Source organism: Chiloscyllium punctatum, chromosome 3, assembly GCF_047496795.1.
Source record: "Chiloscyllium punctatum isolate Juve2018m chromosome 3, sChiPun1.3, whole genome shotgun sequence".
Lineage (NCBI taxonomy): Eukaryota > Metazoa > Chordata > Chondrichthyes > Orectolobiformes > Hemiscylliidae > Chiloscyllium > Chiloscyllium punctatum.
In genome coordinates, this window is record NC_092741.1 from 52,149,920 (window position 1) to 52,175,265 (window position 25,346).

Genomic DNA, 25,346 nt, shown 5'->3' on the forward strand with positions numbered 1-25,346 from the left:
CAGTGATGTCAATGCCTCTGTGCTTTCAGTGATTAAAATTATACTTATTCCTTTGGCCATCCTTTGAGTGTTGGCCAAAGGAGAGCAGGGAAAAGAGAACCTCCCAAATGACCTGTTTGTTTTTTGGATGTCCAGTGTCAATGGCCTGTCCATTAGAGTTAGTTTTTCAGGAGCTGGGGTTTGATGCTGGAGGATGTAGCTTCTTGCATTGATCTGGCAGTCCTCCCGTTTATTTGCCAGGATTTGATGTGGGCACTACTGATGGATGCACTGAAGGTTCTTAATGTGACATCTGTAGATGGTCCAGATTTCACTACAATAGATCAGGATGGTCAACACAACAGCGTTATACCATAACCTTTGCTCCCCATTGTCAAAGACATGTTGGCGCAGCTTGAAGAAGGCAATGCTGAAGCAATTGACTCAGTGCTAGACTTTTTAGGTGATGGAAAGGGAGCAGCGAAAGGTTGAGCTCATTTCCCCTTTCAACCCTTAATCTTTCCACTCCTCACGTTCATTGAATAGTAATACAATTCATCCACCCTCACGCATACATTTATTCAAGTTAACTTGAATGTTTGGTCACAACCCTTAAAATCAAATCAAGTCTTAGTGCCAGATGCATTTGATGAAGTCAACTGGTAACCTTTGGTATATTTTCCCATCTAGGTTGCAAACATTTTCACTTATCTGAATGATGCTTGACAAGATAGGTTATGTATACTCTAGGAAGAAGCACACTTGTAAACAGAACAGCAGATGGTGATGCTGGTGCTGTTTACCGTGTGAAAATGTTTTGTCTTGAAGAATCGCAGAATTCTCACTGTGCAGGAGGAAGCCATTGAGCTATTCCAATGTTTTCTCCCTGTAACCCTGCACGTTCTTCATTTTAGACAACAGTCAAATCCCAGTTCGAATGCTTTGATTGAACCTGCATCTGCCACAGTCTCAGGCAGTTCATTCCAGACCTCAGCCATTCACTGTGTGAATTTTTAATCTCATATCGGTTTCACTTTTGTTATCAATTATTTAAAATCTTCGTTCTGTTGTTCTCAATTGTTTCATGAGTGGGAACACTTTTTGTTTGATTTTGAAGGTAGCTCTGATCTCTCTCCATTTCTGACTGTAGTAAGCTATTTCATTGCACTATTTTACTGCTACCACCAAATATTGATATCACCACAAAAATACATCCCTCTCTCATGCTCTCCATGTCTTTTATGCTCAGTTCGAGCAGAATGCCAGTGGGGTTACAGGTATTACCTGCGCAACACAGCCCCAGAAGCACTTGTTCCCTCTGTAGACCGCTATAGACATCAGCTCAGCCTTCTTGGGATTGAACCCATGGAAAGAGACCGGCCTAGATAAGGTCCCTAGCCATGCACTCAGACTTTGTGCGGATCAGCTAACAGCAGTATTCGCCGATATCTTTAATCTCTCCTTACTACAATCTGAAGTCCCAACCTGCTTCAAGATGGCCACCATCATCCCGGTACAAAAGGTAACACAATGATTGTCTCAATGATTAGTGGTTCTGACCTCCATAATTATGAGGTGCTTTGAGAGATTAGTGTTGTTCACATCGATCCAAGCCTCCCAGCCTGCCTCGATCCTTTGTGATTTGCCTACCAGTGCAACAGGTCCATGGCAGAGGCCATTTCCCTTGTCCTACACTCAGCCCTGGAACCTCTGGATAATAAGGTTACCTACAGGAGACATCTAAATATTGACTCCAGCTCCACCTTTTTCACTATAATCCCAACCAAACTAATCCCCAAACTCCGAGACTGAGGTCTCAGCTCCACCCTCTGCACTCAATTTCCTCACTCATAGACTGCAATCAGTTAAGATAAACAACAACCACGATCCTCAACACCGGCTCCCCGCAAGGTTGCATACTCAGGCCCCTGCTTTAGTCCCTGTACATGCATGGCTGTGTGGCCAAATTTCATCTGAACGCCATCTACAAGTTCACTGATGATACCAGATATCAGGCAAGGAGAAAGTGAGGACTGCAGATGTTGGAGATCAGTGTCAAGAGTGTGGTGCTGGACAAGCACAACAGGTCAGGCAGCATCCGAGGAGCAGGAGAATCAACGATTCGCGCATTAGCCATTCATCCTGATCTGTCCCATTATGATCTGTCTGTACAGCATGCAAAACAAAACTTTTCAGTGTACTTAGGTTCATGTGACAATAATAAATCAAATCAAATCATTTCTGCTCTGAAGTTTAATTTTGTCCCTTTTAAGAAGAATACACTGTTCTAAATGCTATAACATCTCTGAGCATTTCCTTTATATTGACGTCAGGTTTCAGCACAGAATTAGAGATAGAGTAGTGTACAGTAATGTCATTGGACTGGTAATCCCGAGGTTCAGGCTCATATCCAGGCAAATCAGGCAAATCCCCCCTGTTGGCAGCCCATGAAATTTATATTGAATTTATTAAAATCTGGACGAAAGGCCAAGTCTCTATAGTGGTGGCTATGAAACCATCAGCATGGTTGTAAAACCGACCTGGTTCACAAATGTCCTACAGGGAAGGAAATCTTCCATTCTTACCTAGTCTGGTCTACATGTGAATCCAAACCTCCAGCAATATGGTTGACTGCCCTCTGAATGGCCTGGCAAGTCACACAAGAGAAATTAGGAACCAGCAGCAAATGCTGTGATTGCCAGTGATGCCCACATTCTTTGAATGAATAAAACAAAGAAAATGTGGTTTCAAGCTCTTTCTAGCACCTGACCATCTAGCCTAGACTAATACACCAGTGGTCTCCTTCAAAGGATTTCCCAAGATATTGAGGTGAATGCCACAGAATTATTTGCAGAATATGGAAAGTCTTTTGTAGCCCCTCCAATATTCTTGTTCAACCAATTATGTCAAAAACATAATTTTGTTGTTCAGTTTGTTGTTTGACAGACAGTAGGATCTGGTCTTGCATAAAAATAGTAGCCTATATAACAGTCAACGGCTTCAAGTTCATTGTGCAAGACAGACTCAGGGAAGTTCCTGAGAGATTTGATATGCTGTGATTTAATTACAACTCTTTCCTTCGGACCAGGGATAAATGCAACACCTGCACTGTAACTTCCTTCAGTAATTTCTTAGCACTTACATTTTGAGGTAGTTAAAATCAATTCTTCTAATAAAACAAAGAATTGCAGATGCTGGAAATCTGAAACTACAACAATCATTACAGAATTTCTATTGGTTTGGCAACACCTGTGGAGAGAAAGTCCAGTGACCCTTCTGTAGGGAGTTCTGTAGGAGAGTCACAGACTTAAAATATCAATGCTGTTTCTCTCTCCAAAGGCTGCCAGACCTGCTGAGTTTCTCCAATAATTTATGCTCATATTTTGGTAATCAATTCTTATTGGTTTACAAAATCCACAAAATAAATACAAATGAAGAAGGCGAGTTAGTCTATTTTAAGTGACTGGTCTGAGGGATCTTAACACCATCCACCCCATTGTAACATTGTTTCTTAAATAATTCCAGGGACTTTTGTCTCCAGTGTTCTCTCTCAAGATTTATTCCCCATGTAGGCCATGCTTTGTGTGAGGCGGAATTTCACACCATTAGATCTAAATTTACCTTGTATTCATTTCAATCTATCTTGACTTGTGGAGTCCTACAGTTCAGTTTATTATAAAAACAGAAAGTGCTGGAGAAACTCTGAAGACTGGCAGCATCTGTAGAGAAAATCAGGGTAAGATCTTACTTTTTCTGGGTTTTGTTTTTGGTTTCGACACATTTCATTGCAAGTTTCTCTCCGCCAAGCCTGAAATGGTGGGCTTACTTACTGCAAGTGCCAAAACTCACCTCACTACCCATCCGACCCTGATGAAGGGGATATGTGTCCATGAGCACATCCTATCGATGCTGCTGCATTAGTTACTAGTGCCCTCCAAAGGACAGCATTGAAGTGCAGGAGTTTCTTGGAAGTGAATCAGAGATCTGCCATGAAGGTTTAAGGAGGCTGGCACATATCAGATACCAGTGTCTGTGGGTGTGAGGTGCATTTGGCTAGTACCCATGGACCTTACCCTGAGATGGTGGTGCCTGGTGACCAATATAGACGGCCTTTGGAATGAATAGGGAGCTGGAGTTGCAATGTTAAGGTTTGGCTGTTTCCAGTTTGCTTTCAGACTGTGGTACAATGGAAAGCTGCATAGTAAATAAGATCATTAAGAAACAATAACTCCCCTTAAAAGGCAACTAACTGCTGCTAGCAGGATCTCACCTTGATGTTTGAAACTTCGATTGAAACTTGCAGTGAGAGTGGTTTTATGGAATTCTACCTCATTTCCTGCCATAGGCAGCGTCTTTCAGGCTCCAATAAGATTCTGACCAATATTTTGAGACAATATTTTGAGACTCTACGTTGGAAATTTGAAACACCAGTTCTGAAGAAGTTTCTGAACTGGAAATATTAATTCTGTTAATCTCTCCACAGATGCTGTGTGTCTCCAGCACTTCAGTTTTATTTCAGATAGCCAGCATCTGCAGAATTCCACATTTTGTTCCATCCTTTAGCGAAAGTTTATACATTTATAAGATCACCTTTCAGACACCAGCTTTCAGGGGGCTGAGAAGATCTTCCTTTGTAATTCAGAGACCTGACACCAGAGATCAGCCTTGTCGCTCCTCTCCACACAATCTTCTGTGATTCAATCTTGTTTCTTAGTGATTAGGACTCCACATGAGACAAGGGCCAGTGTGATTTGAGCACCACGCAGTTGACTCAGCGCTTCCTGTCACTGGGATCCTGTGTTCGAGGCTACCCTCAATCTGCCCAGCTTCGACTGAGACGGGCGGTCGTAAGATGCTTGTCTGTGGGTGATGTTTCGTGGAGAGGTGAATCCTGAGCTAGATCAGCAGCAATAATATCCTTGTGATTGAATTATTTATTGTGCATCAATTACACAGAATGAAACCCATCTGGCCAGACCGCGCAGGCTATAATATGCCTTAAAAATCGCATTTGTTTTGTAAATACAACTGCATCTCCACCAGTTGCTCCTTCTGCTTTGGTTGTATTAGCAACACAGACTAATAATGAATGGAACGGCGTTGTGATTACAAAGCCGGTGATCTGTTATTTGTGTGATGTCAGGATAGAGTCTTCCTCGGGCAGTGGGGTCCCCTCCTCTAAGCACCCTTCCTTTCGTCCTTTGCCTTTGTCAGATCAATATTCGAGTATTTGCATTCTGCTGGCGCCCCATTGGAATGCCCAATTTCCTACGTTCCAATATTAAAAATCATACATCGCCAGGTTATAGTCCAACGGGTTTATTTGGAAGCATGAGACCTGTTGGTCTCAAAACCCGTTGGACTATAACCTGGTGTTGTGTGATTTTTAACTTTGTCCACCCCAGTCCCAACCCCGGCTTCTCCAAGTCGTGTTCCAATATATTATCCTTGACTAAATCTAGCAGCGATAATAAGGTAGAGCAGCCTCTGCGGGTTCCCGAATGTCCAAGGTTGCTGCAGTAGCGCTGATGGTTTGTCCTGTCTAAAGGATTTTGATTTTTATCTGGCTAGCGACACTGGACTAGTTGGTGTTGTGTATACTGTGTTCCTTGCCCCGGCTCCTCCCATACCCCCAACCGCTCTGAAGGTCAGGGAAATTATTTCCAGTGCGCAGATATAATAGGGTTTTCAGAGGGGGATAAAAAAATCCCCGGCGAGTGGGAGGAAGAGGAGCTCAGAACAGAACTCAAGCTCCCTCTCAGTTACACTCTTGTATTTCGGCTGAGAATTTCTGTGGAGACAGAGAGGAAGCAGGGCGGGGCATGGGGGAGGGTGAGTGTTCTCTTTCTGGTGAGAGTCTCCTCGCTGTATCTACCTATCCACCGGCGAGGAAACACCACCCAGTCTCAGGCTTGACATCAGAAATGACTGCTCGATGCCCAGGAGCAGCCCCCTTCAGGCAGCAGCAGGCAGTGAGCAGCTCTGGCTGCACAGCGTGACCTGCAGGTGAGGCGGCATACACCCTGGGACTTGGCCGACACCGGAGGGGGAGAACGGGGAGATTGAGGAAAGGGCTGCACGCTCCCTCCCGGGCAGTCTCTGCACTCTCTGGCCAAACGTCCAACTTTACGCCTCCCGCGGACTGTCTATCCCAGAAGGATGAATTCCCTTCTTACTGGGAAGGTGGAAACTGCGGTGGGATTGTGTCCATTTACTGGACAATGTGCGTGTGGTTCATCGGAACTAATCCCAATGGGGTGGATCATCGTGCCCAGAAACTTTCCACGGGCTTAACAAAGAAGCTGTGTTTTGTTTTAACTCCTCTTGAGAAGTGGGACGCGATTGCATGATGTGATTTGTTTTTTTTTATAAAAAGGCGAACTCGATTTATTGAGGAATTGAGGGGTTTCTGTATCGATGCAGCTCGAATGGCCGGGACTGACCTGTTTTGTATTGACAGGCTGTCGGAACATCAGAAATACACTGAATTAATGAGCACCCTGAAAGGGGGTGGGCAGTGAACTGAAGGGGCAGCGCTTGTTTAAAAAAAAGATATGCGTTGATTTCAATGCTGGTCGTGGGGGATATTGAACTACCTTCACAGCGCTGAGGAGTCCCAGCTGACAACACTGCAGTGTGAGCAACAGGCACACTGAGCGACAGGACCAGTTTATTGCAGTAACTGATCACAGTTAAAGATCAGTGGGAAACGCAAGGGGGGGGGGGGCGGTGGGGAGGAAGACTTTGGGGATCAAATTAAATATATAGTGAGGAACAGGAAGGTTGGATATAGAGAGAGAGAGAAAAAAAGGAATTGGAAGTAAAAATAAGAAACCTCAATAAATGTACCACTTGCAGGAATAAGGTCACAGCCTCTGGGCCTCCAACGCTGCATGGCATCGCGGGTCAACATTACAGGCTTCAATGACTCCCTCCATATTCACAGCTCTGACTATCTGGGGAGTTTAATCGCCCAAAATCCGGCAATGTCTCCGCACTTCCCTCTCGTTTTTTTGTTGTTGCTGGGCTAAGGATGGAGCAGCGCTGGGGCTTCACAACTCCCCACGAGTACTTCCTCCCCACAGGTTTTGAATGCACTGACGACGGGGGGTTTTATCCCAACAAAGTCTGAGCCAATGAATTGAAAACCTCCATTGTGTGGACAGCCCCGTTTGCAGAATACATTGTTGTCGTGGTGCAGAAATGGCAGAGAAAAGAAAATAGAGAGAGTGATTTAAAGGATCCCACAATATAATTTACCTGGGGGTTTTATGTTGTGATCCAAGAGTTAAACCAATCATTTGAGCTTAGAAATGAAAAGGGTTCAATTATATTGCTTCACAGAGTCTACATGGCCATCATAGAGAGGTGCAGTGGGGAGCTCTTGTGGCATAGTGGTAGCATCCCTATCTCTGAGACAGGAGAGCTAGTAGCTTCAAGTGCCACCTGCTCCAGAGGTGTGTCATAACATCTCTGCCCAGGATAGCCATGTCTCCTTCAAGAGGTAGCATTGGCATAGTGGTAACAGCCCTGGACTTGGAATCCAGCACCTCAGTTTAATGCTTTTGGGGGACATTGAAACCTCGCCATGGTTTTCAAAGAGTAGAAAGATGTTGAAAACAAATTTGCAAGGAACTTAGAGAGGTGTGAGTGATCTGGAATAGTGGTAACGGGGGACTTGCATTGTCTGAATATTGACTGGATAGTAGTACTGCGAAAGGCAGAGGGAGGCAAGCGTTTCTAGAGTGTGTTCAGGACTATTTTCCACAGTGGTATGTCACCAGTTCAACATGAGCATAAGCTCCACTGGACCTGCTACCTGGAATTGAGCTGGACAAAGTGGATCAAGTGTCAGTAGGAGAACATGAAGAGACAATGGTCATTCTATCATAAGGTGTAATCAGAAGCAAAATACTGTGGATGCTAGAAACCTGAAAGAAAATCAGAAACGCAACAATTCTGGCAACATCTGTGGAGAGAATAACAGAGTTAACATTTTGAGTCTGGTGTAATTTTTCTTCAATCCTGTTCTGAAGAATTACCTCTGACTCATAACATTCACTTCCCACAGATACTACCAGAACTGCTGAGTTTCTCCAGCACTTTCTGATTTGATACTGTAAGGTTTACATTAGTTATGGAAAAGAAAAAGCAATAATCCAGATTAAGAAAGGCAACCTCAATGGAGTAAGAATAGATGTGACCCAGTTAAATTGGAGTTAAAAGTTTACAGGCAAGACTGTAACTGATGGATGAGTTATCTGTAGGGAAGAGAGAGTTTGGGCATCGTTGAGGTACATTTCTACAAAGGGCAAACAAATCCAGAGCTCTCTGAAGAAATATAGACAGGGACATGAAGAGAAAGAAAATAAGGTGCATGTGAGTAACAGGTTGAAAATAGAAAATACAAAAGGGTATTGAAAAAGTAAAGAACACAAACAAAGAGAGAGTCTGAAAAGAGATTGGCAGCTAACATTAAAAAAAGGTTTTCTATAGGCATAAAAATAGTAAAATCATGGTGAAGAGATGGTGTAGGATGATTACAACCCTAAAGTGATTTAAGCCTGAAAACATGTGGCATGATTAATGTATTTAATTAATACTTTGCATCTATCTTTACCAAACAAGAAGATATTACACAGGTAGTGGTGAAAAAAGAGCTAGCTCTGACAATTCATGTGTTCAAAAGGAAGGTATTGGATTGTCTATACTCGCAGGTAATAAGACACCATGACCAGATAAGATGCATCCAAGGATTTAATGGGAAGAGAGAGTGGAATGTAAATCTTAAAAATATCAGGTCTAGCAAATTCTGTGAAGAGATAACAAAGTTAATGTTTCGTGTCCAATATGACATTTTTGGAACTAAAGAGTGTGGAAAATAATGAAGATTGTGGAGGCACTGGGCACAATTTTCCTGTTTTTCTGAGACTCACAGCAATACCAGAGGACTGCAGAATGTAAAGAACTGTTCAAGTTAAAGTCATAAAGCCAAGCAGAGCAACTACAGATCAGATAATTTAGCCTTGGGTAGCTTGGCAAGGTTCTTGAACCAACAGTGCAGGGCAAAATTAACAGGCACCTGGACAAATGTGGGTTAATTAAACAAAGTAGCATGGAGTTATTATAATATTACACTCATCAACCTTCTCTGTTAATGCAACAAAAATACTCAAGCAAATTTATGTTGAGTTATTAGAGAGGGTTGCTGAGTGTAACATTGATGATGATGTACATGGATTCCAAAAGGCAATTGAGAAAATGCTACATAATTGACTTGTGAACAGAGCTGCCCAAGGGATAAAGCAAATAGCAAAATGGTTGCTAGGTTGGGTAAGTATCAGGAAACAGTAGTGTTTTTCCGGGTTCGATTCCAGCCTCGGCTGACTGTGCAAACTCCACACAGACATTCTCCCCGTGTCTGCTTGGGTTTCCTCCGGGTGCTCCGGTTTCCTCCCACAGTCCAAAGATGTGCGGGTTAGGTGAATAGGTCATGATAAGTTGCCCGTAGAGTTAGGTGCATTAGATAGGGGGAATGGGTCTGGGTGGGTTACTCTTCGGAGGGTCGGTGTGGACTAGTTGGGCTGAAGGGCCTGTTTCCACACTGTACAGAATCTAATCTAATCTTATTGGCTAGAATATTTTGGACTGAAGGAAGTAGGGTTCATTGTCAATTTTGGACTTTATAGCTTGGAACTTTATATGAATATTGTATAACTATATTGTGCAAAACAATCAGGTGAGTAGGGAATGTTCTGATAAAATGCATCATCTCAATGTGCTGAGTGATATGCTGCTCCAAAAGTGCTGGCTATTCAGTGTGGAATATGTTGCTTCTGCATAATTTAATAACTGGATAGTAATATTGAAGATTTCCATGAAAATTGGGGGAAACAGACAAATTGTGCAGACATACATCATGTATTGTTTTCTGAACGCTACATCTTTCTTTCTCGCACACATGAAGATCTCTTAATCAATTACAATATTGAATTTCTTTTTGCATTTCTCAGTGTATGTGGTGCTTTTGTCTTCTGCAAAACTTTTCAGCATCCACTTTATTTGCTTTATTCTTATTCACCTCTTACAGAGTGGAGATAAACCAACCAATAAAACATACCGGAGGCTTGGAAAGTCAGTGGTGATACAAGGGAGTGTGCTCTGCAGAAAGAGCTGAAGGGAAAGTGGTAAGAGCTAATAAGGCAAGCAACAGAGACTGTGAAGAAAGTACAGATGTGCTAAATGATGTTCTACATCTGTCAAGAAAAAATATAGCCCTCAAAGCAAGAGGGAATTGGAGCAGGGAAGCAGGTCAGGGAAATTGCAGACCATTCTTCACCAAATCAAAGTACTTGCAAAATCTTGCATCAACTTTACATTCAATAATTCGTTAGTTTTATGAATGGGCAGAAAAAAAATCTAGGGTTGCGTTGGAGAGGTATGGAAGTAATATTAAACTGGTGGAAACAAAATAGTACTTCCAATACAATCAAACTGTGGCTGTACGAAAAAATTGCTACAATCCTAATTAATAAAATTGAAGGTTTGGAAGGGAACTTGTTTGAAATGATTTTGGTTGTATACAAGGTGTCTGCTTTTTCATACTCTGTGTTTAACCCTTGAGATCAAGAAGTTGGCCTTTGTAAAACAGCTTTCATTGTAACCTGAAAGGTTATGATCACTGAAGTGACATGTGTTTGAAAGAGTACATGACCTGGACTTTTTTTGGTGTGTTGCTTGATAATTGGAGAATGTCCTCAGCAAAAAGACTGTCACTGTGTGAGAACTGGAAAGTTTATTGAGTCATTGAGGTGACCAACATGCAGCATTCTTTAAAAAAAAGATTTTGCTGATAAGAATGCATGGGTTTTAATATATCACAATAATTTAGAAAACAAAATTCCATTGTTTAGTCCGTTTGTTTTCTAATCAACCTGTTCAGAGATATTGTCCCACATTTCTGGAGCAGGTAGGACAGAACCCAGGACTCTTGGCTTAGCTGAAGGGACTCTACCGCTGTGCCACAAGAACCCTCTAATGTTTAGGTAGATGTGCAGTGGAATATTGGATCAATCTGAGGACCTTTTAAATTAGTCAACCAAAGTACTTCAATTGCACTTTTCACTAACAGAGCAGAAATTCTCTGCAACTTGGCCCAATTACTTCTCCCTCCGAGAATAATTGAGAGTGAAGTTACCAAATTACTTGAGGGTTCTTGTGGTGCAGTGACAGTGTCCCTACCTTTGAGCTAGGAGACTGCATTCAAGTTCCACCTGCTCCAAAGGTACGTCATGAAGGTTTGAAATGGATCCTGTTGGAAATGATTTTGGTTGCATACAAGGCGTCTGCCTTTCCATACTCAGTGTTTAACCCTTGAGTTCGAATGAGGTGGGCCTTTGTAAAACAGTTTTCATTGTAACCTCAAAGGCTTTGAACAGGTTGATTAGGAAAATCAAAACAAAACACTCGATTGTTTGGATGGTTATTGGCAGAAAGCAAGTCCTGTGAAGTGTTACCACAATATTTGCTGTTCTGAAAGGTTGTTTGGAATCTGGCATAATACTTCATAAAGCTAATTAATAAATGGAGTAATCAAATTTGGTTTATAAAACTCATATATCTAGCAGCTATCCTTTAGGCATAATGTTCATTATGCCAGGAAGGCAAAACTAAGTTTTTGTTTACAAATTGAGAAATTTAAGCCAAAACCACCATTAAAAATTCAATAAGGGCATACAGTGCATTTCAGTTATTTTAAGGATTCATATTCACAAAAGGAGGCCAAATACACACAATTGCGAGAATCCAAGCTTTCTTGTCCAGTTGCCAAAGATACGAATGGTAGGAAAAGAAGTGGATTTTAAGGAGGGACTTAAAGGAGAGTGAGAAGATGGTATGCAAAGTTTATAAGAGACCATTTCAGAACTGAAACAGTGGAAGGTCTAATCACCAATGGTGGGTCAAAAAGTGTGAGGCTACACAAGAGGCCTGAGTTAGAAAAAACAGATTTATTGAGGATTGTAGAACCAGAGCAAATAGCACAGAGCGAGGACTCTGAGTCAGAGTTGTAGAGCACAGAAACAGACTCTTTGGTCCAACTTGGCCTTACCAATCAGATATCCTAAATTAATCTAAACCCATTTGTCGGCATTTGGCCCATATCCCTGTAAACTTTTCCTACTCATATACATATCCAGATGCCTTTTAAATGTTGTAATTGTACCAGCCTCCAACGCTTCCTCTGGCAGCTCATTCTGTACAAGCACAAGCGCCTGCGTGAAGAAGTTACCCCTTAAATCTTTTTAAATCTTTCCTCTCTGCCCTCTAGTTTTGGACTCCCCCACTCTAGAAAAAAAAGATCTTGGCTATTCACCCTGTCCATGCCCTTCATGATTTTATTAACCTCTACAAGGCCACTCCTCAGCCTCCAAAGCTCCAGAGAAAGAAGCCCCAGTCCAGGAGGAGGAGGAGAGGAAAAGAATAGCAACCATATCAAACCTAGATCTGAGTATCACTTTGAAGATGATGTTGGGACTTGGTTTGGAAACCAACCATTTGTCCTTCATCGGGCTGAGGAGAACTATATTCAGGCTGGGCGAAGAATTTCTAGATTGTTGGAAACCGAAGTTCACCGGAACAGTGAAGCATGATTTCCAGTGAGGATGTCAAATAAGAGAAATCTGCTGACCGTAGGTAGAGACCAGAATCAAGGTAAGCTGAGAATGTTTTGAATGGGAAGTAGTCATCTCAACATTTGAGCTAGAAGCTGGGGGAGGAGTTAGATGTAGCTAAATTGAAAAATCTATGGTATGGGGTTACACAGATACAACAGTTGATGGCCTCCTGGTAACTTGTTTGATATTGCAAACATGAAAGCCTGCTGGAACTCTCTGTTTTTAACTTTTGTTTTAAGTAGCTTCTCAGAGGACATTCAAGGCGTCCTCTCAATCTACAAGCCATGAAGGGATTAAAATGTGAAGATGAAAAGTTTAAATTCAATGGACGAGGAATTTATCATTTAACCTGGAAATGGATGATTGTTGATTGGGAGTTGGTCATAGCCTTTATTTTTTATTCCTCCAATGGGATGAGGGCATCTTTGGCTAGGCCAGCATTTATTGCCCTTCCCTAATTGCCCAGAGGACAGTTAAGAGTCAACTACCTTACTGTAGGTCTGGAGTCACATGTTGGCCAGATCAGGTGAAGAATGGGTGATTTCCTTGCCTGGAGGACATGAGTGAACCAGTTTGGTTTTTTTCCCTGACAGTCAACAATGGATTCATGGTCATCATTAGACTCTTAATTCCAGAGATTTATTGAATTCAAATTCCATCATCTGCTATGGTGGGATTCAAATCTGGGTTCCCAGAACATTGTATAGGTCTCTGGATTAACAGTTCAGCATTAATACCACTAGGTCATTGCCTGCTCTGTGTGTGAGTACAGAAGGAGGCCATTCAGCTCATTGAATTCATGTTGGTTCCCTGGAGTGCAATCCAATCAGTTCTATTCACCCACTCTAACCTTTTCTGAAATCTGTAGTTTTCATGGGATCAGTTACTATATGCTAATTGTTAGACTGCATCACTGATGATATCAGGCCCACATGGAACTGAGAACAGAGTGTGGAAGATTCTAGAAATGTCCTGTGTTAAGTCTCTCTTCTACAAAGTATGCATAATTAATAAAGCTTGTTACTGTTTACTCTAAGATTCTTACTTTTGCTAAGAGTACCCAGACATCAATTCTGATATTACGACATTGCCCGAGAAGTTTATCTCCCGGCGTGGGAAGTTGTTTGCTACAGTCTTTTTGAAGGAAAGCAATGAGGGTGTCTCAGTGACAAACTTGGTGGGAAGCTAGGTAGGCTGGAGAGAATGAAGATTTGAACTGAGGGCTGATGTGAGTGAAACAATCTGAAATGAACAAAGGAAGAGAAGGTGCCTTCTTCTTGGCTCTCCATGGAAAGACTCCCAGTGTTATGTTCAAGGCTACAACCCCATGTACAAGTCAGATTCATCCTAGAGCTCTCATTGACTCAGAACTTTAATTTGGTCTTTTACTATTCTCTACTTAAATATGGGATATATTTATCCGGGATAGTGATTAGTGGTGCACACCAATCAGTAGAATATATGAATGGAACGGCATTGGGAAACAGAGATAAGATCATTAGGCAGCACAGAAGCTAAACCTTGGGTAGGTTGGCATCAACAGGACCAGTTCTGAAGTAACTCAGCAGAGAATATATTATTGGCAGAGAAATAAAAAAACACTAATCATATGACACCAGGCCAGGTCTGTTGTAGCACAGTGACAATGTCTCTAACTCTAAGCAAGTCTAGGTTTGAGGCCCAGTTGCCCAAAGGTGTGTTTTATTTTCATTTGATTTATCTAGTCACGTGTTCCTATCTACAATGAAAAACTTTGTTTGCAAGCAGTACAGACAGATCGTAGCAAGCAAAGACATTCAGATCATAGAGTGCTTAGACAGAGTGAGGCAGACAGGTTACATTGAACAGGAGATGCGCAGACAAGATCAACGTTTACAAGATCAATATTATTTGAAGTTAGAGAGTCCATTCATCAACCTAATAACAGCAGGGAAGAAGCTGTTCTTGAACCTGTTGGTGCATGTGTTCAAGCTTCTGTATTTTTCTGCCTGATGGAAGAGGTTGTAGGAGAGCATTCCATGGTAGGAGGGTCTTTAATGATATTGGCAGGCTTTTTTTGGCAACAAAAAGTATAAGTGGAGTCTGTGGATGGAAGGTAGGCTTCTGAGATGGTCTGGGCTGTGTACACAATATTCTATAGTTTCTTACAGTCCTAGACAGAGCAGTTGCCATACCAAGCCATTATACATCCAGACTATATGCTTTCTGTGGTGCATCTGTAAAGATTGAGGTGAGGGTCCTTATGGAGATGCCGAATTTTCTGAGCTGCCTGAGGAAGAAGAGGCATTGTTGTGCCTTCTTGACTGTCACATCTACGTGGGAAGTCCAGGACAGGTTGGCGGTTATCGTCACGCCAAGGAACTTGACGCTCTCAACCCTCTCAACCTCTGCTTCATTCATGTAGATAGGGGTGTGTTCTCCTCCTCCCTTTCTGAAGTCAATGATCAGTTCTTTAGTTTTGCCAACATTGACAGAAAGATTGTTATCATTGCACAATGACACCAATTCCTCTATCTCCTTCCTGTATTCTAACTCATCATTATTTGATATCTGTCCTACCATGGTGGTGTCATTAGCACACTTATAGACAGCGATCATTTGGAATTTGGCTACACAGTCATGGGTGTACAGGGAGTACAGTAGAGGGCTGTGAACACATCCTTGGGGTCTCTGGTGTCCCGTGTTATTGTGGAGGAGGTGCTGTTGTCTACCTTCACTTGTCTGAGGATCCAGTTGCAGAGGGCAGAGCTGAGACTGAAGTCTTGGAGCTTTGAGATCAGTCTGGAGGGGATAATGGTGTTGAAGACAGAGCTGTAGTCGATGAGCAGGAGTCTGACATAGATGACCTTGTTATCTAAATGTTCCAGGGATGAGTGCAGCACTAGGGAAACGCTGTCGCTGTGAACCTATTACATTGGTAGGTAAATTGCAGGGGATTGAGGCAGGCTGGGAGACGAGAGTTGAGGTGGACCATGACCAGCCTCTCAAAGCACTTCATGATTGTGGAGGTCAGAGCCACTGGGCAGTAGTCATTAAGGCATGTTGCATGTGCTTTCTTAGTTACTGGGATGATGGTGGTCTTCTTGAAGCAGGTGGAGACTTAGGCTTGGAGGAGTGAGAGGTTGTAGATGTCAGTGAATATCTCTGCCAGCTGGTCCATACAAGATCTAAGTGCATGACTGGAGATTCTATCCCGGCATGTCGCTTTCCTTGGGTTGACTCCCAGGAAGACTAATCTGCCATCTGCAGCAGTGAGGGAGGGAACAGGCCAGTCTGGGGCTGTTGTGACAGGTGACACCACATAGCTGGCATTCTGCTTGAACAGAGCATAGAAAGCATTGAGTACATCAGGGAGGGATGTGTCTGTCTGCTATCTCGCTGTTCTTCATTTTGTATCCCGTTATGTTGTTTAGGCCTTGCCACAGATGGCGGGAGTCTGTATGATTGGTTTACGCCTCTAACTTGGTCTGGTACTGCCTCTTGGCATCTCTGGTGGCTTTGCGGAAGTCATATCTGGATTTTCTTTATAGGTCTGGATTATCTAACTTGAATGCCGAATGTCTGGTCTTCAGTAGGGAGACCTTCCATTCATTGCTTATTTTAATTCCCCTTCCCACTCCCTTTCCGACACGACCATCCTTGGCCTCCTCCATTGCCACAATGAACCAAACTGCAAATTGGAGGAACAACACCTCAGCTTCCACCTGGGCAACCTACAGCCCGGAGGACTCAACGCTGAATTCTCCAATTTCAAATAACCTCCCTTCCCAGCCCCTCCCTTCCACTCCTCCCTGCCACCAACCAGATTCATTCCTCCCATTGACCAACCAAGTCCTACCCTCTACTGGTCTTCACCATTCCCCACTTCACCAACCTGCCCCTGCCACTCGCTTTATCTGTGCTCACCTTACATCCATCCCCAGTCCTGAAGAAGGGTACACCCCGAAACGTCGACTTCTCCACCTCCTGATGCTGCCTGGTATATTGTGTTCTTCCAGCCTTCTAGGAGAAAGTGAGGACTGCAGATGCTGGAGATCAGAGCTGAAAATGTGTTGCTGGAAAAGCGCAGCAGGTCAGGCAGCATCCAAGGAGCAGGAGAATCGACGTTTCAAGGATGAGCCCTTCTTCAGGAATGAGGAAAGTATGCCAAACAGGCTAAGATAAAAGGTAGGGAGGAGGGACTTGGGGGAGGGGTGTTGGAAATGCGATAGGTGGAAAGAGGTCAAGGTGAGGGTGATAGGCCAGAGTGGGGGTGGGAGCGGAGAGGTCAGGAAGAATATTGCAGGTTAGGAAGGTGGTGCTGAGTTCGAGGGTTGGGACTGAGACAAGGTGGGGGGAGGGGAAATGAGGAAACTGGAGAAATCTGAGTTCATCCCTTATGGTTGGAGGGTTCCTAGGCGGAAGATGAGGCGCTTTTCCTCCAGCCGTCATGTTGCTATGGTCTGGTGATGGAGGAGTCCAAGGACCTGCATGTCCTTGGTGGAGTGGGAGGGGGAGTTGAAGTGTTGAGCCACGGGGTGGTTGGGTTGGTTGGTCAACCCAGAGTGTGGGGGTAAGTACATGAAAGTTTTTGGTCTTTAATTTCCGATATGGCTAGGCAGAATTGTTTGTTTAGTGTATGGATTCTACTGTTCTACATCCACAGAAGAATCCATACACTAAACAAACAGTTCTTCCTAGCCATATCAGAAATTAAAGACCAAAAACTTTCATGTACTTACCCCCACACTCTGGTTGACCAACCAACCCAACCACCCCGTGGCTCAACATTTCAACTCCCCCTTCCACTCCACCAAGGACATGCAGGTCCTTGGACTCCTCCATCACCAGACCATAACAACACGACGGCTGGAGGAAGAGCACCTCATCTTCCGCCTAGGAACCCTCCAACCACAAGGGATGAACTCAGATTTCTCCAGTTTCCTCATTTCCCCTCCCCCCACCTTGTCTCAGTCCCAACCCTCGAACTCAGCACCACCTTCCTAACCTGCAATCTTCTTCCTGACCTCTCCGCCCCCACCCCCACTCCGGCCTATCACCCTCACCTTGACCACCTTCCACCTATCGCTTTCCCACTGTCCCTCCCCCAAGTCCCCCTTCCCTACCTTTTATCTTAGCCTGCTTGGTACACTCTTCTCATTCCTGAAGAAGGGCTCATGCCTGAAACGTCGATTCTCCTGCTCCTTGGATGCTGCCTGACCTGCTGTCCTTTTCCAGCAACACATTTTCAGCTTCTTCCAGCCTTCTGCCTGTCTACTCAGTACCTTCAGCCTGTTCCATCTTTTAGCAAGATCAGGGCTGACTTGATTGCCCCACATTCCCAACAACTCCCAGGAATCTTCCATCTCCTTCCTTATCAAAATCTATCAACCTCTTGCAGAAAAAATATTCAAAGGTTTGGTTTCCACTCTGTTTTGAGGAAATGTTCCAAAGAAGGACAATAAAACTGGTGCTTCCAGGAAGATCTATTAGAGACGAATGATGGAATTTGGCTCAGAAGTAATAGTTTTGACCTGCACCCAAATCACAGCAAACTATCTCTGAAGTACAGGTGTAGCATATAGAGCAGTGTATAGTTCAGTTACACACATCTTCAAATTGTGATATAAACTGATTTAAAAACATTATTATAAATTTGGTTTTGGTTTTTGAGTTAGTAACTTGTGGTTTTTCTGTATGTTTAAAGTAAATAATAAGTTTGTAAGTATTTCAGTAGCCATGGTGACTTCTTTTAAAACAGTTTGTGAGACCTGACTTTAGTGTGAATGAGTGTATGTTCATGGATCATTTTGTTTACCTTAGATTACTTTGCAACCCAGCAAGGTAAATAATAGGGAATAAAGGTTTGTTAGAGACTTCTAAAACATTTTTTTAAGCTTCAAGTAAAAATCCATAGCTTAGAGTGGAAGATATTTGGTTTCCGTTTTACTTTGAATGGACCAGTTCCTGTGAAGTTCACAGAATGATATATCACAGAAAAATATATCATGAACTATATCTATGGCCTTTTTTTTGGTATTACATAAAGTATTTCTTTTCAATTTATGAAGGAACATTTTGGGATAAATTAGATTCTACTCCTACTGTTCAAAAATCTGTGAATTTTTAGTACAAATGGATACTTTGGTTTATTTAATTTTATCATATATTTCTTTTGTTAATAGAATTCTGTTTATTGCAGCGTTGTGTGGTTATGCTTGAGTGAGAAACCCCCTTTTTAAAACCAAGCAAATCAAACTATGATCTATCAAGAAGGTTTCTATTTGAGATCTGACCTATAACATTGATAGGGATTATAATAAGTTTAATAGCCAGAATGTTGTCAGAGTTCGTTATTTTTGTGCTCAGTCACTTAGCTGCTGTTTGATATCACATGGAGTGAACAGAATTGGTCAGATAATGGCATCAGTTATAGTTAGGAGCTCGAGAGGAGGCTGAATAAAAACATCATCTCAGTGCTGTAGGTGGACGATGCGTGTCTTGTCTCTTAAACATGGTCATGCTCAGCATGAGCACGTGGATGTTTATGGAGACTCCTCTTTCTCCTTGTCACCTGGCTGTCCACTATCACTTAGGACTGGATGTGGTGAGAGTACAGAGCTTTCCTTAATCTGCAGTTTAGCATGCAGCTGTCTTTGTGCAGTTGTCTTACACATTTCAAAATGTGCATAGTCCTTTAGTATCATTGGCCTGAGTTAGTTTCCAAGTTTGAATGATAATCAAGGAGTGAGGGATCTGCTCGACTGTCAGGTTATAGGTTGAGCTTGGATTTAATTCTGTTGATAACCCCAGCCCTAGTGATTGCCCGGTTTTATACAGCTTATTCAGCCAATAGGCTTCCTGTATTTAAAATGTTTTGATGTCTCTGATATGAAATATCACATAACACCTTTTAAGTGTTAAGCCATTGATGTTGCCAATGATTGGCATGTAATTATCACCCACAGTCCTGTTAGGATAACTTCTAGCTCACCGGTTTTTAATGATTTTTAAAATATTCCCAACTTCCTTTGGGAATTAAGGAGCTAAGAGGAAAAAAAATAGTCATGGTAGATGAAAGAAATGAAACTGCTGGATGCTCTTATATATGATAATTTGGTAACGATAGGAATTTGAATAGCTTTTTTTTCCCCAGTCAATGATTAATCTGACCAGACTTGAGCATTAATTGTACTTGACGATATGTATCTATATTTAAATCTAATTTGTCATTGATTGGAATTAAATTTAGGATGATGTGGAGGTGCAGGTGTTGGACTGCAGTCGGCAAAATTAAAAATCACATAACACCAGTCCAATGAGTTTATTTGATAATACAATCTTTCGGAGATCCAAGATGGAGGTGACTCATCAAGTCTGAGACTAAAGTGCTCCTCCCAAGACTTGGGCAAAGTGGGCCACAGGCAGGAACCCCTCCCCCACCCTCTCCAGCTGCAGCAGAGGCGTCCGCAGCCGGCCCGGGGAACTTACCTACGGTGGCGAGCCTCACAGAAATAATTTCTAAACTTGATGCGAAGATCAATGCCTTCATTGAAGAGTCCCGAAGCTGATGGAATTCACTCTCGGCCGCGCTACAAAAGCACGGCCGAGACATCGAAGAAATCGAGTGCTGAGTCGGAGGGGCGGAGCTAAAGGCTCCTCCGCCTTTTCGAGGTCGTCGAAAAAATATTCGTTTGCTGGGCCTTCCCAAACGGGAAGAAGAAGGCCAGCTTACAGTGTTCCTCGAGCAGTGGCTTTCACAGCTGTTAGATCTAGAGGCTGGATCAGGCCAAGTAAGAGTGGAATGGGCCTACCGGGTTGCAATATGCCGGCCCGTCTCAAACCAGCGCCCCTGCCCGGTCCTGTTCCGGCTGCAGAGCTACAAGGAGAGGCAGATGCTCTTGGAAGCCTCCAGAAATCTTGGGAAAGATCCCCAAGCCATGATTTATAAAGGATCCAAGATTATGTTATTTCAGGACTTTTCCCCAGCTTTTGTCTGAAAGATGAAGGTGTTTGACGAAGCGAAGAAGCGTTGAAGGGACTTAAACATTCAGTACCCCTTGCGCTACCCAGCTACACTACGCTTCAGCCATGAAGGGTCCGTGTATAACTTCGGATCACCGGAGAAGGCCAAGGAACTTTTGGACTCTCTTAGATAAATTATAAGAGTTAATTGATGTTGTTTTGCCCTCCCCCCACCCCAGTTTACCCTCTTTCTTTTTCCTTTATTACCTTACTGTTTAATATTATCTCCGGGGGAGTGGGAAGAGGAGTTTATTTATTTATTCTTTACTTAGCGATTTTCTTCCCCTTTTTTAATATATATATAGGCTAGGGGTCTAGTTAATGTAGATGGGAGCAAGGTGGTTACCTTATCCTATTTTATCTCTACCCTTAGGAGCAGGGTTGTTTTCCCCTGTTATTTCGTATTACTATATTTAATTATTATTTGCTGAGACTGTAATTTTATAGTCATATATGTTCATATATGGTATTAACATTACCAAATATATCCAGGTGTTGCTGTGGGTGGGGGGGTGGTGGAATAGGGTACTCACTGTTAATTCTAGTTCAGCAGTATATTCGAGTTTTCTTTATCCTATCATGGGGTGCCTGGGTCAAGGGTGGGGCACTGGTTGGGAGAGGTTATGATGGGTTTTGGAAAGGAAGTGATGCCCCCTGGGAATAAGGGGGAAGATCTCCATTTAAATACGTTTTATTTTTTTTTATTTAGAAATAGTTTTTTATTATATTGATCTGACTGTATTAAAGAGCCTTTATTTTTGTGAATTTTATATGCTCTATGCTCGGGATGTTTTGGATAGGGTTTCTTCTCCCGGGGGGTCTCGGACTTGCCCGGTGATTATGGGTGTTCGGTCGATTAAATGGTGCACCTGGAATGTCACGGGGAGTAATTCACCGATCAAAAGGAAGAAAATAATATCAAACCTCAAGAAGGAAAGGATCGATATAGCTCTCCTATAGGAGACACATTTATTGGATAAAGAACACCTGAAATTACGACAGGGAAGAGATTATTTTCTATTCTCTCTTTCTGTGCAAGGAAAAACATTTTGGTAAACTGGGTGGCTGAGGGCCCTTATGGACTTTCCAGTTGGCACAGAATAATTATGGAATATTCTCCCCCAACTTCCTACAAATATGGTGCACCAAAAAAAACAAATTATTCCATAAAATATGGCAGCCCTTCTTGAATTACACAAATACAGATATCTCGATCATCCTAACAAGGGCCTTTATTTAATTGAGAGGGTGAACCTGGCTGGCCCGGGGCCCCTTAGGAGAGGAATCCCGCACAAATACGGGTTTTGTTGTAATCTGATGTTAACACATTCCGAGCATGTATATCATTACTCAATTTCTGTGTTATCCATTGCTCTTTTTTCTCTTGAATAATGTAAGAGTTGTAATCATATACTCTGGTTAGTTATAGGTTAGATGAGTAGTTAGTTGAGTTTTGTTTTTCTTTCTCGGTATTTCTTTTTTTCTGTTTGATAGGTTTTGATTATTATTTATTTAAGATTTATTAGTATATCAGTGTTTATACTTGGGCTTTTTTTTAGTTTTCTTTTGTAAATGTATAAAAACATGCTAAATTTTCAATAAAAATATCTATATAAAAAAGAAAATCCAAGCTTTCAGAGCGCTGCTCCTTCATCAGGTAGCTAGTGGGACAGAATACATAGGACACAGAATTTATAGAAAAGATCAAAGAGTCATACAACTGATGCAGTGTATTGGATAAACCTAGATTGCTGTTAAATCTTTAATCACTTAGAATGGGGATGCAGGTTTCGATTGATTAATATGTAAATCCCAGAATTTCTTTCAAGTCATTGCCCAGAGATAATTGTAGGTTTTATTAAAAAGGTGACATCTCAGTTTAGATAGTGCTTTAAAGGTGTGAGGTTAGAGTCTGTCTGTATCCCAACCTAGAGTCAGTTTGATTTTATTTCCAACGTAGGAATTTATAAAATGTCACATAGACTGACTGCCTATAGATTGTGTGCTTTTTGAATAAAACAGAATATATCTGCAAATGCAAAGCCACGTGTGTGTGTGTGTGTGTGTGCAAGCACAAGAGAGCAGATATGAAGAGGATAAGTGTGAGAGTGAGAGGTTGTGTGTATGCGTGCTTGAGAGAGCGTGTGCATGAGTGTGTCAGAGTATTTGCCTGTGAGAGGGTGTGCACGTGAGAAGGTCTGTGTGAGTGGGTGAGTCTGTTTATGTGTGAGAGATTGTGTGTGTGTATGTGTGTTTGTGTGAGGGTCTGTGAGTGTATAGTGTAGTGGGATCACCTGTAGTATGATGTGAACCCAAGATCCCGGTTGAGGCCATCCCTAAGGGTACTAAACCTGGTTATCTGCCTCTGCTTGGTGACTCTGCAGTATTGCGTATCCTGAAATCCATCTTGGAGAATGTTCACCTGGAGATCTGAGGCTGAATATCATCTCACAGGCATGAATGTTGTCACGCTCACACACACACTTTCTCAAACACACGCGCACACACACACACACACTCTGTCTCCCTCTCTTCCCCATGTGTATACACACACACACTCTCTCACTCTCTCTCTCTCTCTCTCCCCCCCTCTGCTCCTTGCGTGTATACTAACTTTCCCTCTCCGTCTCTCCCTCACAGCACACACGTACAAACACATAAGTCTACGGGGTGAATTTGCATTTGCAGATATATTCTACTTTGTTCAAAAAGTGCACAACCTGAAAGCAGTCAGTCAATTTGACATTTTATAAGTTCCTATTTTGGTAAACCAGTCTGACTCCAGGTTGGGATACAGACAGATTCTAACCTCACACCCTTAATACATTGTCTGAGTTGAGATGTCAACTTTTTTAATATACTGATAAAACCTAAAGTTATCTCAGGGCAATAACTTCTGGGATTTACATATTAATCAATCAAAATTCTGAGATTTACATATTAATCAATCGAAACCTGCATCCCCATTCTCAGTGATTAAAGACTTAACAGCAATCTAGGTTTGTCTAATATACCACATCAGTTGTATGACACTTTGATCATTTACTGTCAATTCTGTGTCCTACATACCCACCCCAATAGCTACCTGACGAAGGAGCAGGGCTCCGAAAGCTTGTGTTTTCAAATAAACCTGTTGGACTATAACCTGTGTTGTGTTTAGGGTTATTTAGGATAAACATGCTGTTGGTTTGTTTAATTCATTTAATTTAAATAAACACAAAAATGAAACATTGTTCTGATTTACAGGTGTAAAATGTCGGAAGCTAGTGCTGTTGCAAACAAGACCACCGTATCTAATGGTGATTACATCTGGCGCTATGAGTATTATGATGATGAGCCAGTTTCCTTTGAAGGACTGAAAGCACACAAGTGTAAGTTATTATCACCTAATATGATTCAAATATTTAACAAGTGGCAAGTTTCAAAAAGACTATGACAGTTTAATGTTCTGAAAAAGGAATTGACAGAAACTGAGCTGCAGTCCATAGGGGAACATTTCCCTTCATGTGAGTAAATCCATTGTGATTAATATTAATTATCCTTCTCTTATTATTTTAAAGACCTGCCACATTCAGATATTCTTAACAGAGGCTGTACCAGCTGCTTCATACTAAATATCACAATGTAATGGTGTGCACTGGAATCCTGGTAGAGAGGTCAGCATTTAATGTCTGCTTAGTAAAAGCAAAATTCTTGAAGTGAAGCATTAAACCATTTTTAAAAATTCTCTTCGGATCAATCCTTTATCAAGCTACTTTAATGGTTGTAAATATTATGTACAATGGAAGGAGGCAGAGATGAGTAATGAACGAGTCACAGTGGAGAAGGAGTGAGTGCCCATGGAAATGGATCTACTGAGCAGCAGTTGCCACCAGTTTATCCAATGTTGAAGAAGGAGATCATACTGAATATGTCATAGAATCCTACGATGGGTAAGCAGGCCATTTGACACATCAAGTTCACACTGACCCTCCGAAGAGTATACCACACAGGCCCACCCCATCCCTGCATTCCTATGGCTAATCCACCTAGCCTCCGCGCCCCCCCCCCCCTCCCCCCGGGCAATTTAGCATGGCCAATCCATCTAATCTGCACATCTTTGGACTGAGGGAGGAAACCAGAGTACTTGAGGAAACCTACTCAAACACAGAGAAGATGTGCAAACTCTACACAGACAGTCACCCGAGGGTGGAATCGAACTGGGATCCCTGGCACTGTGATGCAGCAGTGCCAACTACTGAGCCAAAATGCCATAGCATAGCATAGCAAATTGCAATGAGAGATGAAAGCTTTTCATAGATATTCTAAGGGTCAGATGAGATTCGACAGCCAAGTAAGATTAGAAGTGCCAGAACTTGAATGCTGCAGAGAGCAGGTGAATTAGGCTTGTATTTGTGATTACTTGGTAAAGTTGAAGATAGCTAATCAGTTTGATCCAGTGATTTGAAATTGACCAATCTCTCAAAACATAATAGAAGAAAACCAAGGTCAGATTTTTTTTTGAAAAATGTAATCAGCTTACATTGTTATATATTGGTGATAAATAATTCTTTTTAGAATGTCTTTTGGTTGGGAGATGTTAGCAAAAAAGTCACTCAATTTGAAACTGATTGCATTCGCAGCTTAGGAAGCTCCTGACCTCATTACAGCCCTAGATGGACAAAAGAGCTGAATTCTAGAGGTGAAGTG

The 25,346-nt window shown here is 42.3% G+C and overlaps 1 protein-coding gene across 4 annotated transcripts in view; it reads left to right on the plus strand.

Moving 5' to 3' along the window:
* Positions 1-4,766: 4,766 nt before the first annotated feature.
* LOC140458515 (melanocortin-2 receptor accessory protein 2-like) overlaps positions 4,767-25,346 on the plus strand; it is a 40,533-nt gene continuing 19,953 nt past the window's right edge. For 2 of the 4 annotated variants that reach the window (XM_072553241.1, XM_072553251.1), the window contains exons 1-2: positions 5,866-5,985; positions 23,904-24,028. In XM_072553241.1, coding sequence (XP_072409342.1) covers positions 5,915-5,985; positions 23,904-24,028 — 196 coding nt within the window. In that variant the 5' untranslated portion in view covers positions 5,866-5,914. Of the gene's footprint in view, positions 4,864-5,865; positions 5,986-10,069; positions 10,167-23,903; positions 24,029-25,346 lie in introns of those variants that run through there. The other 2 variants (XM_072553272.1, XM_072553261.1) reach the window with 2 other exon arrangements.